General features: G+C 43.1%; 1 protein-coding gene across 1 annotated transcript in view; it reads left to right on the top strand.

The window, feature by feature from the left end:
- Window positions 1-21,888, top strand: part of UST (uronyl 2-sulfotransferase) — a 299,167-nt gene that overhangs the window by 236,966 nt on the left and 40,313 nt on the right. Inside the window, exons 6-7 of the mRNA XM_082730337.1 lie at window positions 10,723-10,820; window positions 12,803-12,960. Of these exons, the coding sequence (XP_082586463.1) occupies window positions 10,723-10,820; window positions 12,803-12,960 (256 nt within the window). The remainder of the gene's footprint in view (window positions 1-10,722; window positions 10,821-12,802; window positions 12,961-21,888) is intronic.

Genomic DNA, 21,888 nt, shown 5'->3' with positions numbered 1-21,888 from the left:
CTGAGGTATTAGATATCTGAAGTTGAGTTTTCTTTTGTTTGTATTTTATTTCAGTTTCTTCATCTGTGCATCAATAAAGATGCATGTGCTTAGGGCCAGGGAAACTAGGCTTGTTGGGTGCTTTTCAGTTCCAGAAGACAGTGGATCAGAGCATTTCATTCTCTCCCAAGACCTCATTAAGATGTTGATAAGGGAATTTTAAAAGGTTGGACACACAACAGTGAGAACATAAGATCAAACAATTGAACAGATACTTAGGAAATAGAATGTCGGTAATTGCTAAAGTGGGACCAAGGAGGGCACAGCCAGGAGTGCATTCAGAGGAAAGACAGCTAAGTAAGAATCCAGTCTGCCTGTGCCTTGGGGACTTGTATGAAAATGCCAGGTACAATGGAGGATGGCTATAAGGCAAGAAGCATACAACAGGGATTGATTAGAGATCTCCATGTGGAAGAATAACCCTCTACCCATTCCTACCTGGGAAAGTCCAGCAGCTGTGTCCCAGGTGAAATATGTCCCCCAAAATGAGAATTCCCCAGAGAAAAGACTCCCCAGTGACCCATCTGGCAATTAAATGATCCTCAGCAAAATGGTGAAGCCAACTGATTGATAAACCCTACCAATGTCAAGTACAGTTCTCCATAAGTTCTTATGGACTCATTATTAAGTATGCATAGACAAGCAAAACTCCGTAGATATTTTAGGAAGGCTACATCTTGAAAGAGAGGAGCTAATATAAGCAAGCAGAAACTATAACCCTAAAGGAAATAGAAATTTCAGAAAAAAGAAGAGTTTTAAAAGAGAGTTCTACTTTGTTTCCTCAGAGAGATTCAAGAAGATATTACATCCATAAAAAGAGCAGAATGCCATAAAAAGAAAATCGGGGTGTATCAAAAAAGAATTCTTAGATATTAAAATATGATCATTGTGACAAAAAAAATCAATAGAAGGGCATGGGAGATAAAGTAAAGGAAATTTCTTTGAAGAAAAACAAAAGATAAAGAATAAGAAGAAATGAAAGAATAAGAGTCACTTATTGGATCAGTCAAGTTTCCAAATCCAACTACAAAGAAACCTAAAATTACAGAATAGAGAAAAAAAAAAGCAGAGAGTATTACACACACACACACACACACACACACACTCACATACTACAAAATAATAAGTCAAGTCTGAAAAACATGAAGATTCAGATTAAAAGGCCCTTCTACAGGTCTTGATCTCAAGGGTTGTGAGTTCAAGTCCCACATTGGGCTCCATGCTAAGAGTAGAGCCGATTTTTTAAAAAGACCCACTAAGTGTTCAGCACAATACTAGATCCACAGTGAAATTTCAGTACACCAAGGATAAAAAGAGAGATGTTAAAGCATACATGTTCATTCTCATGCTGTCTCTCCCCCACATCGCCACACACACACACACACACACGCACCAGCTGCAAAGAACTGAGAGTGTTACAGATAACAAATTCCTTATCAGCAATACTGTAAGCTAGAAAACAGCAGAACAAAAAGTTATTTGAGGGGGTGCTCCAGCAAAACAAGGGAGTAAACCAAGCTATAGTAAGATATAGTAAGATATAAACAACTAAATGGTATTGTTAACCTCTGGCAAGTACAATGGAGAAGAAGAGTGGTAAAACAAGAGATAGTCACTTTTCATTATAAACTTTAAAAAAAAGATTTTATTTATTTGACAGACAGAGATCACAAGTAGGCAGAGAGGCAGGCAGAGAGAGAGGAAGGAAAGCAGGCTCCCTGCCGAGCAGAGAGCCTGATGTGGGGCTCGATCCCAGGACCCTGGGATCATGACCTGAGCCTAAGTCAGAGACTTTAACCCACTGAGCCACCCAGGTGCATTTTAAACTTTTTTATAACATTTTTTGACATGTGCATGTATTACTTTGAAAAAACTTCTAAAAAAATTTTTTTTCAAGTAACATATATATGCTAAATTAGATTTTAAGACTAGGAAAGAAAAAGAGGAGGAAAATACATAGCTCTCCCAGCTCAAACCCAAACTCTGTTAAAAATTTTCGGTCTACATTCTTTTAGTGTATTCTTTAAATACAGGTTGTCATGGAGTGCCTGGATGGCTCAGTCAGCTAAGCATTAAGTCATGAAATCAAGGTCATGATATTGAGTCCCATATCAGTCTCCATGCTTAACAGAGTCAGCTTTTCACCTCTCCCTCTGCCCCTCCCCATGTGCTATCTCTCTCTCAAGTAAATCAATAAACCTTAAGTGTGTGTGTGTGTGTATATATATATACACACATATATATATTATTCTTTTTTTAAAGAATCAACAGAGCTGAAGTCCTATTGCATATATATTTTTATCCTGATTTTCTCACATAAACATTTTTCTAATAGTTATATATACTTTATAATTTTTAATAATTACAAGTATTTTACAATTAGATATATTAAAATTTACCTAATTTCTATATTTGGACAGTTTATAATTTTTTAATCTTTTAAACAATACCATGATAAATATTTTGCCATAAAAATAAGTGTCTTTGGGGTACCTGGGTGGCTCAGTGGGTTAAAACCTCTGCCTTCCGCTCAGGTCATGATCCCAGGTTCCTGGGATCAAGCCCCACATTGGGCTCTCTGCTCAGTGGGGAGCCTGCTTCCCCTGTCTCTCTCTGCTTGTCTCTCTGCCTTCTTGTGATATCTGTCTGTCGAATCAATAAATAAAATCTTTAAAAATAAATAAATAAATAAGTAAAAGTCTTTGTCAGATAGCTTGATTCCATCTGAATTTTGCTTTTTTGTTTGATCAGGCTCCCTAGATTTTTCAGTTGTTTGTGAAATCACTGTGTTTATCATCTCCATATCTCTCATAAGCACCAAAACTCCTTGATCTCAAAGACCATAGTTCCTTGTTTTAATAACACAATGTTCAGACAGAAGAAGTGCAAAGACATTTCTGGGAAGCAGCACTTAACTGCCTGTACAGGACCCTGCAGAAAGTCATCTTGCATGCTCAATAAATTTTATTGCAATGAATTAAAAAGGGACTACTGAAATCAAATGAAAACTGATCTAGATTTATCTGGATCAACCCTCATCTTAAAACATTCCAGGATAAAACTGTGACTACCTCTCTTTCTTAATTTAATGGAAATTTGACAACCACAATCTTGGGAGTCCAAAGGAAGGACCTCAAAACACATTTTGTCTCTTATGTCTATAAGTGTTTCCGTTTCAGGAGCTCCATTGGACTAGAGCCTGCAGTGAATAAAAATGTTGGCTAAAATAAATGTTTACTCACCCACATCCTTCGTCTACCATCCTACAATCAGATGCATAGTGACAGACTTAGAAGGGGTTGGTTTAAAGGGCCACAAAGCCACCACAACAGATGTCATAGATGTTATCCATCCAACATCACATACTGGGCTGATCAAAGGGGGAACAGAGTTCTCTGGTCCCAGAGGGCTCTGTTGAGAAGGATTCTGAAGGACACTTCCCATTGCTACCAGAAAGAGCATGTCATCAGTAATTCATGCCTGGCATGAGCAAGAAATGAGAGAACATTGGTGTCTGGCCATCTGCCACTTTTTTTTTTTTTTTTTAAGATTTTATTTATTTGTCAGAGAGAGCGAGCGAGAGCAAGCACAGGCAGACAGAGTGGAAGGCAGAGTCAGACGGAGAAGCAGGCTCCCTGCGGAGCAAGGAGCCCGATGTGGGACTCGATCCCAGGACGCTGGGATCATGACCTGAGCCGAAGGCAGCTGCTTAACCAACTGAGCCACCCAGGCGTCCCCCATCTGCCACTTTCAAGCCCATTAAGCCCCACTAAAAAGTCTTACTTAACTCTTCTGGTTCTGGTTCAGATTTCTTTATAAGGCTTAAAAGGACTTGCAAGGAAGAATGTATGGTGCAATAAAACTTGGCTAAAACTGCACCTATTCCATTTCTCCAAATTGACTAAACCATCAAGTTTGAGATCTGATTACCAAGGTCCATCTACAGGGCAAGAATTCAGGTACTGCTACCATGGTGACTGATACTTGGGAATTTTTCTCTGTCCCACTTCCAACATGGCCATGTTGGATTGGGAGTCACCTCCAGCACCACAAGCTGTCCTCCAGTGTGTCTTTTACTTTACCATTCAACTTTTTTCTTTACTTTTTTTTTTTACTTTACCATTCAACTTTTTTCTGTTGTCTGTGTTCTTAGCATGTGAAGACTGGATCCCAGATCAATATTCAATCCACATAGAAAAAGAGCTTTTTTATGCCAAATATCATTACCTTGTTTCATGTGCAGAGTAGAATGAGTTATCATGAGAAGTAATTGCATAATAGTGTTTTGTTTTTCCATCAGATTATCTTGTTATTTTGGCTCACCGCAAATAGCATGTTTCATATTTCCTTGTTTTCCTTCCTCTGTGTTTTCTCTCTGAGTTAGCTGATGTCACTATTTTAAAACTATTGCGATCACCAGTAACCATGTTTTTAAATATAAGCTAAAGGAAAGAGAAATTGAGAAGCTGAAGATGATGGAATATTCCTAAAAATGGGGTGGCAGGAAAAATAATTTGCATACATGATTTCCAATCTGAGAAAAGGATCTGGGATGTTGGTTATTATTGTCCCCATTTTACAGATGAGTAAATTGAGCCTCTAAGAAGTATACATGGGTTAGAATCCCCAGCTACTAAATGATACAGTCTAGATTTGAACAGAGGTCTGTTTGATCCCAACCTCAGGGCTTTTCCCTCTCTACCTTTCCTGAAAGGTGAGAAGTTCAGATTGTAAATGCTGAATGAAAACCTTTTGGCAACTCACAAATTTTGGAATTAAAAAAAAACGACCACTTTTTCTATATCTTCTGATAGCAAAACTATTCTTGAAAGTTAGCTAATTTGAGAAACAGGTCCATTAACACAGTTTCATGGACAGAGATTATGTGGCCCAGCCGTGTGTTATGCAGATTGGGGAAACTGAGGCTCAAGATAGCATGATTTAGCTAAAGACACCCAGCTAATTCATCGCCAAGCCCAGACCCAAACCCAAATCTCCTTTACCTCATTTGGGGAGTGTCGCAGGTGGCTTCCCAAGATTTGTGCTGCTAAAAGCATCAAAAATTCTGTCTTCTAAACTCCAAGGCCATACAGAAAAAGTTGATATTATAGGCAGGAACTACATTAAAAACACCAACAAGTCTTTTTTCAATTCAGTAGTTTTTAGACAAGGCGCTGTCTTATGTAAAAGGGTAAATAGAATATGAATAGTCTCTAAATTCACCTTTTGTGATAAGACTAACTCCACCTGGGATTTCCATCCTTCCACTCTTTCCAGAATAAGAACTAGGAGAGGAAGCATTTATCAAGTTGTCTCTCTGCACAGAAATAAGCAGGCAACTTTCCATTTCAGACAGGCCTGTCTCAGCAGCAGGCACGAGGCCTGCAGGAACCTGGCCATGGAGGGGTGAGGAGAAGCAAGCAAGGCTGGGAGTGTGGGGAGCGAGAACCCACGACTCCAGGGCAGGGTCTGATCTCTAGAACAAGCAAGGGTAGGAGGAGCAAGTGGTGACACAGGGAGAAGCCCCCACCAAGGGGTCGGGGGAAGATTACTTGGGGACAAGCGGCACTGGGGGCAGGCGGGAATCCATTTGCAGGCATCATGACCGAGTCCTCCTTGCAACAGATCTCTGGCCACCAGCAGGGCATGCTGGGAGCAGAACCAGCTCCGAGCCCTTTTCCAACAAGAGTGGGGAGGCTGTGCCTTGCTAGGCGGCACCCTGGGCCTGCCCCAGGGACCCTACCTGCCAGACATGGCTGGCAGTGAAGCCCCAGGACGGAAGAGAGCCAGGGTCAAGGCCACCTTCATTCCCGTGACCTGAGTGACAAGGCTCGGTACACTCTCGTGTTCTTCTACTCATCCTGCCAGTAATGGCTCCAAAACATGGGCCTGCTGCTGGGACCCAGGGGAGGAGGCAGAGAGAGTTTCCAGGCGAGGGAGACGGATAAGCACAAGCATAGCATCACCTAATGGTAGAGTGCTGGCAGCTCATGGAACGTGACCTCTTCTCAGAATTATCAGAGGTTTTTTGAAGGGCAGAATCCTAGCCTTAGCCGAGACAAACTAGTATATCAAACACTCTGCAAGTAAGCCCAGGGAATTCGCATTATCAACAGGTGCCCTAACTGATTACTATTCCCACTGCACTGAGAGTAAGAGTCAGGTTTTGAACCTGGGGAGAGACATGGATGAATGTGCATTTCAGCTCAGTTACTGGGGCTGTGGAGAATGTGTTCAGGAAGAAGGCTGGGAAGGAAGAGAGATACTAACCAGCCCTAGAGGTGCTGCACAGGGGCTGGGGTGTGGAGCAGGTCAGAGAAGACAGATGAGGAAACCGGAGCAGAGCCCGGCGATTGAGTGGACGTGGAGTCAGGTGAGAGAGGGGTCAAGAGTGACTCTGGGGTCTGGATGTCGTGAGTGAGCCCACGGGGCCCCTTCGCATTCAGAAGGTGAAAATCATTCATCACAGTCCATCCTGTGAAATGTTCAGGAATAAATAAAAGATGATTTCCCTGTAAGATCAAAGTGGAAAATGAACCCCCCCAACACACACACATACACAAAAAACCCTGCAGTGTCTAAAGTATGCTTTTTCAAATAGTACAGTTTTGAATAAATTTCAATAAAATTGATCTAGTTTTTTTGGTACGTTTGACAATTAAAAGGATTCCCTTAGTTATCTGGGATGCTCATTTATAAAGAATGCCTCATTTCCCTATTAACATGAGACTGTGACCATCCTAGAACAAAGCTTTTAATCTTTCATTAGGATTAAAGTTATTTAAAGCAAACTTATCTTGGAAGCACTGCGTGGAAAGAAAAAATGAGGTTGCATAATCATTTAAATATATATATATATATATATATATATATATATATATATATATACACTAATATCTGTACTAAGAGAACTCCAGTGTAAAAAGGTGACAGCAACCATCGGTGCAAGGAGAACCCGAGTGGTCCTAGGGAATCAGTGACACCTGTCAGAGCGGGACACACTGAGCAGGTATGTTGACACCTGTCCCACTAAAGGCCACTCATTGAAGGGTCCAGGAACAAGAGTAGGCAGTGTGAGTGGCCAGAACCTCATCCTTGAGCTGCTGGGAAGTGTCACTGATCACTGTGGCAAAGCAGCAGGCAGCTCCAGGCATGGGTCTCCAAGGCTCACTTTCTGCTTCCTTTTGACCTTACGCCTGAGTCATTTTTTTTTTTTTCCGAGTCATCTTTTATTTATGTCCTCCCTTAGCATTTCCATAGGATGGTTGTGGTCAACACCATTCATCAACCCCTAGCAGGCTCAGTTGGAACTCTGAGATCCCCCAGGACGTGCAGTGATCGAAGAAAAGAAAAATTGCTAATGGCACTTCTTAAACTAGGAATTTATGTCTTCCCATAAAGTGACCTTGTAGGGCTCTTTGTGTATTCCAATAGGGAAATGACCCTCCAAGTTCCCTGCACCTCCTCAGTCCTCCCTGCTCCCACCTGCCACCAGCCAACTGATGTCTTCTCCCCATTCCTGCAAGCTCCAGGCCAAGATCACTGTGTGTCTTGAATTTATCCTTCTGCTGTTCGTTCATTTCCTCGCTGAATATTTACCGCACCCCTGCTTTTGCCAGGCAGGGCGCTAAGTTTAGCTGGAGATACTGTGAACAGTCTGCGCTCTTACAGACTTCCCACCTGAACAAATAATGACACGGTTGTGATGCAGGGGAAACTGAGCTCTGCAGAAACACTGGGTCTCTGGATGGCTCTGTTGCCCACCCAGCTCTCGTTAAGGGAGGTCTCTGGGGTGGGATGGTGGAGGGGGGAGCAGGGACTGTGTACTGGACACATCTCTCAACACCCCCTAACTCCTCCCAATTTACTCAAGCCCTTTGGTGTGAAATCTCCACCTCAGTAGAGAGGTCTGTGCCTCTGATCACCTCCCTCCCCACCCCACCCCCTCACTGTCTTGAGATCCCTATGCTCTGCTGCTCACCCAGCTCCTGGCGCCCTCCCTCAGATGGGGACCCTCCGGTGTCACTAAGGCTTAGGTCTCTGGGGTACCATCTGCCAGAGATCACGAGGACTGTGAGGGAGAAAAGGGAATTCAGAGGGTTCTTCGGCAAAGCCCAGTCATCCACCCACACAAGCCTCAATTTGTTCTATGACATGCGAATCTCCTTTTCTCTGAAGACAAAAGTAAAATACACACATTATAAGAAAAGTGACATTTATATAATTTTTACTTAAGCTACTTTACATAAAACAACATTTATAATAAAATTGACATTTCAGAAATGAATCAAGTTGAAGTTCAATGGATTCCCACTTTTTACATCTACTGCCGGAAATAACTTTTAACAGTTTGGTATTTATCCTCCTAGATAGGTTTCTGTTAATACAAACATATGCATATTATCTTCATACTGTCCTACATCTTCATATCTCTGTGATCAGTTGTTTTCACCTGAATATTCATGGTGGACACTTTCAGGACAATATGTGTCAATCCTCATTCCCCTTCCCAAGTGTCCAGTATTTGACGGTAGGAATGTACCATAACTTCTCATTGACTCAGTTCTCCATTAATGAACATTTAAGTTCTGTCATATTTTGCGATAATAATCTCGTAGTAATGAATATGCCTCTAGAGATTGTCCTCAACTTGAGATGGGTCAACTTAACGATTTTTTTACTTTAAGGTGATGTAAAAGCGATGTACACTCATTAGAAACTGTACTTGGAATTTTGAATTTGGCTCTCTTCCCCGGTGAGCGATAGGCAGGAGGCGGCTCTCATGATGCCAGGCAGGGGTGGGGAGCCACAGCTCCCCGTCCACTATGCCGTCGGGAAGGTCAAGAGCATGTAGACCTCCAACCATGCTGCACACATGCAACCATTCTTTCTCACTTCAAATACAGTCCTCGATAAATTACGTGAGATCCTTAACACTTGACTATAACATAAGCTTTGTATGAAATGGTTTTTCCCAGGCTGATGTCCGCATCCTGAGCACATTGAAAGTAGGCTAAGCTAACCTGCGATGTTCCGTAGGTTAGATGTATTCAATGCATTTTTAACTCAACATATTTTCAACTTTCAAAGGGTTTGTTGGGAGGTAACTTATCATAAGCTGAGGAAGGTCTGTATACTCTCCTATGTCAAATTCTTCTTAGAAGGGTATTTTGGGTCTAGTATCACTCATTTTTTACTGGATTTTCATACACAATAAAGTGTTCTTCCTCACCCCTTGCTCAACCGGTGGCTGGATGGACTGATAGATTCATTTGCTCCTAGTGTATTCCTCCCCGGGAGCTGTGTATCCCTGCTTCCCACAGGAAACCCCAGCACTTAGCTAGAGTGTTTGTTGCTAAATCTGTTGATCCCAGTTGAATTTGTTATTGTAATTGTGTAATTTATTTAATTGGTATATAAACCAAAGAACTATGAGAGGGAAAGGAACAGTTGTTTTAAAAAAAAAATAACACATTTTTCTGATTTCCAACTTGAACTAAAAGAATTTTTAATAACTAACAACCTACCCCGATCATATCAGACACAGGGTATCAGCTGACTCATACCCTTCATCAACCATGTGACCATGATCTTGAGTTATGTCCTCTCTTGACCTGCCTTGCCAGTATTGTCTCTGGAAAAAAACATCCCATAGCTGCTTGGTTTATTTGTAAATTGGGTTATCATTACCCCTTAGAAAGACTTAAGAGCCAAGGGTGCCTTTTCTAAGGATCCAATACAACCCACCTCATAAAAGTTCCTGTTTAGGGGTGCCTGGGTGGCTCAGTGGGTTAAAGTCTCTGCCTTCGGCTGAGGTCATGATCCCAGGGTGCTGGGATCAAGCCCCACATTGGGCTCTCTGCTCAGCAGGGAGCCTGCTTCCTCCTCTCTCTCTGCCTGCCTCTCTGCCTACTTGTGATCTCTCTGTCCAATAAATAAATAAAATTTTTAAAAGAAAAAAAAAGTTCCTGTTTAGTGGTCCTGTTCACCTGGCAAGCCCTTGTAAGCTCTTGTAATGTTAACAGGGACACGATCTTCAACCTCACAGAGGAGAAATTGAAAATCCAGCAATCTCAAGTGTTGCCTTTGAAAGTGAGGGAGTTGTATAGAACAGAGATCCCATCACATTCTAACCTAATAGGACATTAGAAATGATTTTACATCTCCAAAATTGACAAAATCCTTTATGTGAGTGCTGTAGGTACTTACTATTATTATTTGTTGGATGTATGGATACACAGGGAAACATATTTCTATAGGGTTGGCTGTACAGCGATCTCTGATTAAGTCAGAATGAATTAAGAATTAAGCCACGTGGCATTCACTCAACAAATATTTTTTAAGTGCCGACTGTCTCCCAGTGGGCTGGTGACTTCTGGGTACAGTGGGTAGTGGGTATCCTGGGGAGAAGTGCTGTCAAGATGCTTGTCATCTAGCTAAAGGCTTCGGGCCCCTGGGAAATGCACAAATGCAATATACTCAATAGAGCAAGCACTCCTGGAAATGCTCAGCCCACGTGTACACCTGGCCAGAAGAACAGGAGGCAAAAAGGCAAAAGGAAAGTTTTCCCACCAGATCTGTGAATTCTCCTAAGTCTTGCCCATTAATCAAAGTATCCATCTCACTTACCCTGTATGGCACTTGACCAAGCCCAACCTCTCACGGCTGTGTTTTCTCTCCTAGGATATCAATGAGTGCATTCTTGAGAACTATCCTGAGTGTTCCAACCCCAGATTATTTTACATCATTCCATATTTTTGTGGACAGCATCCCAGATGCAGGTAAAGACTTAACATACCGCAGACTCAGGGCATGCTAGGGTGGGGAACGAAGGCAGGAAAGCCACCAGCTGGCACCGTGTTGGAGTCTCTTGCACACCTAGTGTCTTGGCCTTCTGGAATTCAGTTCGCATTTACTGTTAATCTTTAAAGATTGCATTTGAGACTCTGAATGTCCTCTAAATGATGAAATTAACAGATCAAGGTCTGACAGAGGCCTTAGGACCACCCCATAAAGATGTGTAATGAAATCCTAGCTGTCACTGCTCAGCCCATGAGATAGTAAAGATCAGGGGTGAGCACCCAGCCTGCCCCTCCGCAGTGTCTTCACTCCATCACCAACTGCCTTTGCCCACGTGCCCTAAGGGGATCTGATACATGGGGTGCTCACTGCCAAAAGTCAGTAGTGTTTCTCTCAGAAGACATACTTAATAGGAAAAGGACTTTCTGGTGATTGCCCCTCAGACTTACTTGGATGCAAGACGTTCTGTAGAATATGACTGACTCAGAGAGTAAGGCCCTCAGAGTGTGGTCTTCCCACCTCCTACATCAGCATCCCCGGGGGCCCTTGCCAGGCTCCCCTACCTCACCTTGGTTTCTGAGGTGGGGCACAGATGACTCTGGAGAGTCTGGTTGAGCTATGGTTTAAATCCACTGTACCAGACAAACAGGTCGCCTGAGAACAAATGGCAGTAATGCACAATGAACGTTATCTTCATGTGGGGGAAAATAAACCCTCTGCTGGAAGTGACATTTTGCCCCTGAAAGGAACATTGATGAGAAGGTCAGTGTGTTCCTGAAAAGACCAAGAGAAGAAACCGTTTCTGAAGGGCAGCTCACCCCTTGTCCTTTCTGCTCAGACTCCGATCACTGCTTAATTACCATGGGCGTTGTTGTTACTGTTGCTTTGCTGAGTTTACTGTAACACTGGACTTGGTTTACTGCCCGGATTCTGGAACTCAAAGTGTTGGTTTTCTGCTTTCTCATGAACTTTCTGAGTTCAGGAGGCCTCCCTGCTCCAACTCTCACCCCTGTATAAATGCCTCCTGGTTCACGGTCAGTGCTTCAGACACTGGGAAGATCTGGGACCAGATGACTCACTTTCTGTCACAGTGAAGATATTTATTCTGAGAAACATGATTCTAGCTCCCTCAAGTATTTTCTTAAATTATAGATTTCCTAATCTTAGTATACAAGATGCCATATCGTGGTACACACATGATGATTTTCAAAACTCTTTCAAAACAGCCCCTTGTTCCACCTTGACCATTACTCGAGTTGGGTGGGTAGATGCTGTTACTACAGTTTTTCAGCAGAGAACCCTGGCTTGCCCCAAATTCCCCAAAATTCCCCTGGTTGCCAGGTAGTCCTGGAGCCCAGCTCCTGTGACTCCTGTCCTTTCCCACTCACATAAATGCTGTTAGTTTGGAGCTCTGCCTTGCAAATGAGATTAGGCTGTTTTCCTTCAGTAATTTTAAAAAAAAAAAAATTGTTTTTTTTTTTTTGGTCTTTAAACTCTTTAAGAAATAAAAAGATTTAAAAAAAAATATGATGATGAGCAGACATGACCTGAAACCTGTTTTGATTTCGATAGAAATAGCACATCAGAAAGTTTCATGATTTGAAAACCTCTCACTTTAGTGGTGTGCTTCTTCTATTAAAAAGCCATTCTAATCACCCCTTGGTTAGCGTTTATAGGACCCAACTGCCTATGTCTGTATCCTCTTTCTAACAAATACTTTGGCCGGGCCCCCTGGGGCCCTGGGCGAGGCAGTGCTGACCGGTGAGCGTGGCAGAGGTTAGAATGTGGGCGAGGCTAGTGGGAGAGGGAAGGCCCCTGGAGGTGGCCCATCAGAACTGGTCCTCGAAGGAAAAGGACTCAGCCACACGGCGGTGGTGGGTAGAAGAGGTACATCTTCAGCCTGTTGTTGCTATATTTTGAAACAGAATCTCTAATTGAAAAATCATTTTTTATATCCATCAAGGGAGCCTGGCGAGTGGGCCCTTCAAAGAGCAAAACTGAACGTGAATGAAAACTTCCTGCTTGTGGGAATTCTCGAAGAGCTGGAAGACGTGCTGCTTTTACTGGAAAGATTTTTACCTCATTACTTCAAGGGTGTGCTCAGTATCTACAAAGACCCAGGTAATGGACTCCCTTTGTAGCAGGCTCTTTGGCGTTTTGAGGGTTACTCCCCTTGAACGGGACTTGGGCCAATAAAGGAGTGAAATCTTCTGTTTGGGAAGAGAGGTTGCCCTTGCCTTGCAAAGGAAGGGTAGACTCATGAGCTATAGATGCCAAAACCTGGAGCTTCACATCCCAGCCTAAACTTGCCCTGTGTGAGAGGCCTGATGGTTCCACTTCTCCCTTTGGAAAGTGCAACTGGTGACATCTGTGTTGATCTTGTCTTGAGTGTGGGGCCGGAATGCACATGAATGGACGTGTGCGTGATGAAACCGGGAATGTGAAGGAACCACCACTTAACTACCGTTTCTGGGCCCTACTTCCACTTGACCCAAGACTCCGGCATATAAAATTCTGGCAATTAGATAGAGGGGCAAATTGAAAACGCAATTATGATTTCACCTAACAAATGGAGTGGTTTCCAAATAGAAGCAAGAAAAGGAATGCATAGGATCCCTAAATATAATTACTTTCAGAAATCCATCATTTCTTTTTCTCATTGTTGCTTTATCCTGAAAGGCAAACGATATTATTTCTTACCTCTTCTCCTTAATCTACCGCAGCCTACGCAAGGCTTGCCTGCTTATTCTCTGGTCTGTTTGCAGTTCTGTCTTGTCCTCAACTGGGAGGCAGCCCTGTGCTTTGTAGACCTGAGGAACTGTGGAAATGTCCCCCGAATGCTGCCTCCCGGTCCTCCGGGCTGGGACCTCACGCCACACTTGTGTCATGGGCACATACCGATGTCCCTGTGAACTGAGCTTGGCCCGGAGCAGCTCCGGATCCTGTTACATAAGGCGGCCAGGCCCCCACCAGGGGTTTGCAAGAGAAACATGGCTGGTGGGTGGGTGCTACCCCAGTCTCTCAGCTCTCTCATTCAGAGATAAATTCTGACATGCCTGCATGTGGGAACATTGACCATGAACTTTCACAAGTGCCCTGCAGGTGTATCTCCTCAACAGGAAAGGGGGTGTGAATCACTAAAAGTGGAATAAACCCTAGTCACTTTTTTACACCAGGCCTTCCTGTGCCCCTTCAACAATGGGCAATTTAAAGGATTTCTGTGACCTGTTTTTAGCTCCGGAAGATAACATAAACTTGAGTCTCAAGTGCAAGGTGGGGGTCTTCCTCGAACTTCGACATTTTTGAAGAAAAGGTTGAGATCATTCATCGTTATTTCCACTGTTTGGCTTCATCTTGTTGTACAGCATACATGTGTTCACGTGTGTGTGCATGTGTGTGTGAAAGGCAGTATGAGAAGAAAGTGAGCCAAGTCCTGGAGACATAGTTGTCAAAAAAATGAACGTCCTCTTGTCCCCACATTCGGGAAGTATTTTGGTGAGTTGATATCACACCCATCATCTGTCCTCAGACCAGGAACTGCTGTCACTCGTGGGGGCCACAGCCCAGCCTGTGGAAAGTCGGCCTCTAGGGCGTGAGCCCGAGAACTTAGATGGGGGTAGTTTTATCTTTGTTTTCCTTAAATACAAATAAATCGGAAATCAAAACCTTAGCCCGAGGAACTCACTTACCTGCTGTTGTCATTTTGACTTCTCAGCTGTTTTCTCCATTTAGATATGTGACTCTCAGAAATGGGGCCTTGGTCCCAGGGTCTATAAGCATGTTAACTAAAGTAGAACGTATTTCTAAAAACTGAGTTACTATTAGCTCTTTTGATGTTAGCCGCCATCTTTCCACCTATAATTTAAAGATTTTTGTCCTTCTGAGGCATAGCGGTCTGTTAAGTCCTCTGAGCCTTGCTGTCTTGGAAAACGATGGTAAGGGTTGTCTTGCTCTCCTGTGCGGGGGGGTGAAAGGTTTCTACACGGCCAGACTGGACACATGACCAGTTCACACAGTCCAGTGGTATCCGTGGTTCAAATAGTGAAATATGTCTACACTGCCCACCGCGCCCTCCCTCCACGTACACTCACCCCCCTCGGCTGCCCCTTACCACCACCCCCACCCGACAGTGAAGTCACAAAGGGGGTCATTCACGGGCACGGAGGGAGTCTCCAGAACTCTAGGCCAGAGTTCTTTGTGGTCTCCTGGGCATCTTCTGGAGAGACTGTTCTGCTGTGATATTGACGGCCAGGCAGTCCCACAGTTAGTTGCTCTGTCTCAAGGAACGTCAGTCTAAATTCTCGAAGCCAAAGCCACTGTCCTCTTTTCACATGGCTAGCACGTTGGGGTCAGCCAGCTAAAAGGAAGAGTGGCAGCAAGTCCTTTGAGAGATTTCATACCAGAGCCACCCCGTCAGCCAGTTTAGTCAAAATTCTCAGATTATGGCCCACCAAAATCATGGCTGTGGCCCTTGATTGAAGAATTTTGTCACTGAATAGCTTAAGAGAACAGAGGGAAGAAAAACTGAAAATCTTAGACACAAAAGGATCTAGTGATTCTGAAATCACTGTAGATTAACCAACCATAGAGCTGGACTGAAATGCAGACCCTTGGGACACCTGGGTGGCTCAGTTGGTTAAGCAGCTGCCTTCGGCTCAGGTCATGCATGATCCCAGCGTCCTGGGATCGAGTCCCACATCGGGCTCCTTGCTCGGCAGGGAGCTTGCTTCTCCCTCTGCCTGTGCCTGCCATTCTGTCTGCCTGTGCTCGCTCGCTCTCCCCCTCTCTCTCTGACAAATAAGTAAATAAAATCTTTAAAAACAAAAGAAAGAAAGAAAGAAAGAAAGAAATGCAGACCCTTTCCCAGACCATTTTTTGGTGCTTGTCCCGTTACTTGAAAAAATGTAAATATGCCAATTTTTAGTAATCCCCCATCCAGCAATACAAAACGTGTTTAGACCCGTCTCATTACTGAAGAGAACACACGAGCTGCATTGACTGTTTGGGGAACTAGTAAAAATAGTCATGTCTGGTAGTCAGATGGGTTGTCGCTTATTCTGGATTGTTACGATATTCCGTAGTTCCTTCCAGACGGTCCCTCTTGTTTCAATGACCCACCGTATAAGGAAGTCAATAACTTCCCTACATAATAATTTGACTCTTTGCCCTACCTTCTTCGTTGCCATTGCTGACAAGTAGATTTGTCCCCTACCAAGAATATTTGAGAAGCTTCATTGTTAGGAATTTTTAAAATATATTTTTATTAATATTTGCATGCTATGGAGACTCATTTAGCATATCTCAGAAGAAATTTGTACTAGCAAGTACTCAAGAGGATAATAAAAAAAAAATGAGTTTTAGCCTGTGACTAACCCAAGAGAACATGCTCAGATGGTTCTCACCAGCCCAGGGGTAGTTGCTGATGTGGAGGCAAGTACCCTGGAGAGAGCACCCAGTAAACACCACCCAGCCTTCTTTTGTGTTTGAATTAGGGAGAACCAAGCCCCAGACTGGTGTACCTGGTAAGAGCAGCCGACCTTGCTTGTTCAGCCTACACAGTCTGATCTGTTGATTAATTAATCTTGATTATATTTCTCATTACTTACCTTTTAAAATGAGAAACTGGAACTGGCCCAGAAAAGTGGAGAGGCTGATCCAGAGTCACCCACCAAAATGTGGAAAGTAAGGGACTGAACTCACCTGTTCCTGAACCATGAGTATTGTGTTCGTGAATGCCTTTCCTCCTTCAGAGCTCTTAAAAACTGACACGTGAGCCACCAGCATTTTTCTTAGTCATAATTTCTGTAGGAACTAAAATCACAGTGGTGTTAGAAACCAAAATAAATAAGCGAATTCATTAAAGACAGAACACGTCGGTATCTGTGATAGGAACTGTCCTTAAATGAACGTCCCTTGCCTTGGCAAATTACCGAGCTGATATGGTTCAATAGCGCCACCTAGCAACCAGACGCTGGAACTGTATGATCTAACGTTAACCCCCATTACCTTTCTCCTGCTTGGATGGAGACTTCAAAGCTTATGTGTCCAGTTCTTTCCCCTTGTATTTTAAATACTTTCCATTACTAGCATTACATTAGTATTCATTTTCAACTTTTTTTTCCCATTACAGATGTAAACACTGGCACCACAATAGGGAATTTACTAGACTTTTGTGGGCTGCCTTGAGATTCTCGCCACTAACAATTACAGAGGAAAAATGTGTAATACCAAACCAATTACTTACATACTAAATCTGCAGAGTTCATTCATAAACTAGATGCCTATTTTTTTAAGTTCTTATTTAAATATTTTTATAACAAATGATAGAGTACAAATGTAAGTATCATTTTCTTACTAAGCATGAATGCTATTTAGACCTCTCAGTAGGAGTACAGTAATATACTCTGAGTACATATGCATTGCAGTATTTAAATCTGAGGACATTTACATAGAAAATAATAGCAAATGTTTAGAGGAGAAAATTTAATATGGTATGCTACAGGAAAAATTCAAGTATTCATTCATCTCCCAATAAAAGTACCAGATTGAGTTAAAATAAATACTAAGTGAGTAATGCTTGGCCTATGTATCATAAAGAACAGCAATTCTTTTAGGAAAGAACACTGAGTTGAGAGTTAAAGGAGCCTCTTTCTGCCATGGTCTGCCCTTGTGACTCAGGGTAAATGCATATTTGGTGGCTGATCTCTAAAGACTGCATTATTATGATACTAAAGCATCAAACAGAATATTTTAAGGCTTCATGTTCTACCTTTTGTTGGTTAGCACAATCATAGGGTACTTCCCCCTCCCCCAAAAAACAGCAGTCCTTGCACAGCCTCCATTGCCTTGATAATTTCCCAGTTTACTTATGGTAGCGATTGCCACCTAGAGGGCATGACAGCATCCTACATGGAGGGTTACTGGTTCAGAATCCTGTCTTGCCTATAGCTAGCAATACTGAAGTGACCAACTCAAACTCTCTGTCACGGTGTTCATCCCTTTCTATCCGTACCATATGCATTTCTGTCAAGAAGACGGGATATCATAATGATTCGAGCACAGAATCTGGAGTAGACAGCCTGGGTGCCAGGTATAATCCTTCTAAGCCTCGGTCTCCCCATCTGCATAAAAAGCATAAACAATACAATCTACTTCTCAGGGTTGTCAAGAGACACAGCTAATCAAATCCGTATAAAGCCCTAAGCCTAGAGCTTCACATATGATAAGAGTTCAATAGTTAGCTATTAGCTTGGCAAGCACATCACATGAGAAAGATGGAGCCTGCGTCTTTGAGAAACAGGACATCAGGCTGTCTTTGTAATTTCTACACTTTAAAAGGGAAAGAGAGAATATTGGATGAGCCTTGACTAATTTTGACAGTTACAGCTGACCTATAAAATGGGTTGTCTTTAGGAAATAGTTTTTCTGACTTAGGAGGAGGGGACCAATTATATTCTGGCTAATACCCTATTCCTGGAACAATTAGAGGGAATAAATGTATTGGAAATATTACTACAGTGACACCTTCAGAAGCTGAAAACACACATCACCCAAGTCATTGAGGACTTTTTTTTTTTAATTATCCATTTTTATGCCTGAACTCCTGCCTGAATTATCATGGAATTCAGATTTCAACTTTAAATGAAAGCATCTGTTGAGATATGATTGGGGCAATTCCCATTAACTTTTGCTGAATGTTGAATTTTTCAGACATTTTTTCATATATCATGAAAATATATCATCATATGTGATATATGATGATATTTAGTAGATATAGGATGAGTGTCTAGAGATTTAATAGACTTTATTCTAACTAAGTCTAAGATTCAGTTCTTGAAAAACCTTTAGTTCCTTTCCTAGATGGAAAATTCACTTCGGAATGCTCTTTATAAACTTTGTCCAGAAGGTGGCAGTGTCTCCACTTTCTCTAAGACTTGCCTGCAGTTTCCTGATAGTTTGCCTCTGCAGACAGGAGTTTACATAATGCCTGAACAGATGAACAGAGATGTATAATTATGCCCAATTTGGGGACTAGAAACAGGATCCCAAATATCAAAAGGATTCCAAGTACAATTGACTTCAGTAGTCCAAACTACATTACAGGAGAGCCACTGAGGTGGGGGTAGGAGGGAGTGTTACGTTTATGTGGGTTAAAATATATATATATACTGTAAACTCTGGTTTTGTAAAAATAATCCATCATTCTGCAATGTCTGGATTAAACAGATGCTGTCTTTCATCCTTAATTCCCACTGTTATTTCCCACTTCCTGTTGCTTTTGTGCTACAGCAAAATTCAAAAACATTCTGGAACCTCATAGAGATTCAAGTTATGGCTAGGAGGAATTCGGACTATCCATTTACAGAGACTAATGAAGTTGTTTAAAGAACTCAACTGTCGTTTATAAAAATAGGACTCCACTTGCTATTGGTTCATCCGCCGTCGGTATTCTCCATGAAGATTTGTTTGTTCAGCAGCCATGTCCTGGGTTCAGATACTAATCATGTTAGCACTAGATTGTGTGTGTGTGTGTGTGTGTGTGTGTGTGCATTTGAGTTCAGATAGCTAGACTCCTTATTATAGCTCAGTCATCTCAGAGTGAATAGCCTTGGGTCAGAAAAGCAGTAACTGTTCCTAAAGAATCCTAAGTTGCATAGCAATTTAGTTTCTAAAGCATTTCCATAAGACAGCTCGTGGATTCTTCACGAATCCTCTGAAGTTGAGGAAGAAAAGTCTTTGTCTCATTTTCGAAATCAAGGAAGCTGAGATTCAGGGAAATTGAGCCACCACCCTACAGTGACCTAAATCCTAAGTGACCACAGACATTCGACCTTCTGTCCCTGGAACCACCACTGACACCAGAAACCTGTGACTTCCTGAAGATTTCTCGTATTTAATCACTAGCTCAGAAGTTAGCGGGTATTAGGTATTGCAGTTGAAGGTAAGAGCTTAAGAAGTATGTATACATCTGACCCATTTCAACTATAATTGCTCATTTTATTGGAAATAATGACCTTGAATTCTGTAATTTTTTTTAAGATTTTATTTATTATTTGACAGAGGGAGAGAAAGATCACAAGTAGGCAGAGAGGCAGCCAGAGAGAGGGAGAAGCAGGCTCCCTGCTGAGCCTGAGATCATGACCTGAGCGGAAGGCAGAGGCTTAACCCACTGAGCCACCCAGGCGCCCGATCCGTATTTTTAAATATGTTTTTCACTTGCTAATTAATTTGCTCGTGCCTGGGTACCATCCCTCCCCTACGAGAAAGCATCTTCAATTTTATTATTTTAGAATAACAGGGAAATAGGACTTAAGTCACCTGGATTATCTAGTAATAACTTTCCAAAAATATTTCTCTCCTGTGAAAAGTAGCATTTAAATAGCAGTTATAAACTGAAAATACCAGAAGACTTCAACAAACATATTCAGCAAATGTTGGAGTGTCTGCAGTACGCCAGTCACGGGGGAGGGTGCTGTAAAGATGAAGAAAGCCTGAGAGCCATCCCAGGCTGGGGAGCAGTTCCTAGTAAAGATATTCGTGCCAGGCCTGGAAGGGTACACAGGCTTTCATCAGACAGACATGGAGGGAGGTGTCCTAGGCAGGAAAGTGAAATGAGTGTAGGCACCGAGGGGTGAAGGCCCAGAAGCACCTGGAATGTGGGAGACACAGGGGCGGTCTAGCCCGCATTGGCCTTTGGCTGCTGACCCTGCCTCTTGGAGCTGGGGGCCCCTCCGTTCCTTATAGCTCAGTCACCCTGCTGCTGCTGAGACAGTCCTGCCCAAGGCAGGAAGAGTATCAGCAGCCTCCACGCTCCGTGTGGTACAACCTGGAACTGAGTCACTCACCAATCTCAGAACCCGTGGCCAAGCCACAGTTGCCAGAGGGCCATGTGTCAACCTCCCGCTCCCACCCCCAGTTTCCCTGCCCTCTGCCAAAACCTGACCACCACCCAAGAATCCCTCACTTCTTAGCAGTGCATTAGGAGACTGCCAGGTCCCCAGGTTCCTAGCACTAGGGTTCTTCTTCACTGTCTCCCCACCCCCAACCTAAGACGCAGCCTAGGGGGACAGCCATTGACTGCATGCCTGGTGCTGTCCCAGGGTCTCCCACCACACATCTACAGACACCAACCACTGCCTTGCCTGATCTCCCAGATTCAGCCCTTTGCCCACCGGCACGGGCTCCCCGTCTGTTCCCAGTTACTCCCTGACCTGGGTGTGAGCTGGCTGTGGCCCCAGCTCCGCCTCTTGTCTTCATGGCCTCCCTGACTGGAAGCCCCTGGGATCATCCTTCCAGAACCATCTCCCTCAGCCCCTGACTCCCACACCACACACCCTGAGAATTCGATCTCCTCTGAGTCCCAGCCTCATTATCTGGAGAACCCCAGATGCCCCCCCACCGCACAGTGTGGTCAGGCATGGGGGGTGTGCAGTTTTCTCTCTCATGATTCATTTCCCCAAACAAAAAGATGGCTAACAATATCTGCATGTGGGGCGAAGGTACCGGCATTCTTCTGTGTTTAGAGGTGAACAACTTCTACTTCAGAATTTAATCACTTCTACTTCGAGCAGTTTTCAGTTGAGCTGACAGGAATATGCTTTACATTGAGTAAGAGCATTACTAAGGCGGGTGGAAGGATTAGTCACTACACATGTCAATTTTTTTGACTTTCCTGATAACTCCACAAAGCTGAACTGCTTCTACAGCTGAGCAAAGAAGATTAAAGAAAGACCTGACCCCCCTGGGGTTCATAATTGATCTTCATAAAAGACCCTGGGATCTAACTGATCTTCCATACCCAGACTACCAAACCCCCTGCCCAAACCACAGATTCACGTGGTGATGTGCAGAAGGCCCAGACAGAGAACTTCAGAACTGTCTTTGTACCCTTGGCGCATGGCCTAGCTTCTCTGACATTCTTTGCTTATAAAATGTACCCCCAGCTGGGGTGAAGTACAATCTTTACCCACTTTGCATGACTCAACATTTTACAGTGCAAGTTTCTATTTTTTGTTCAGCTAAGACTTTGTCAGAGAAAAATACCATCTC

This window comes from Mustela nivalis, assembly GCF_964662115.1.
Source record: "Mustela nivalis genome assembly, chromosome: 5".
NCBI lineage: Eukaryota > Metazoa > Chordata > Mammalia > Carnivora > Mustelidae > Mustela > Mustela nivalis.
Note: the sequence above shows the minus strand (reverse complement) of the source record. Positions and strands in the feature narration are given on the sequence as shown.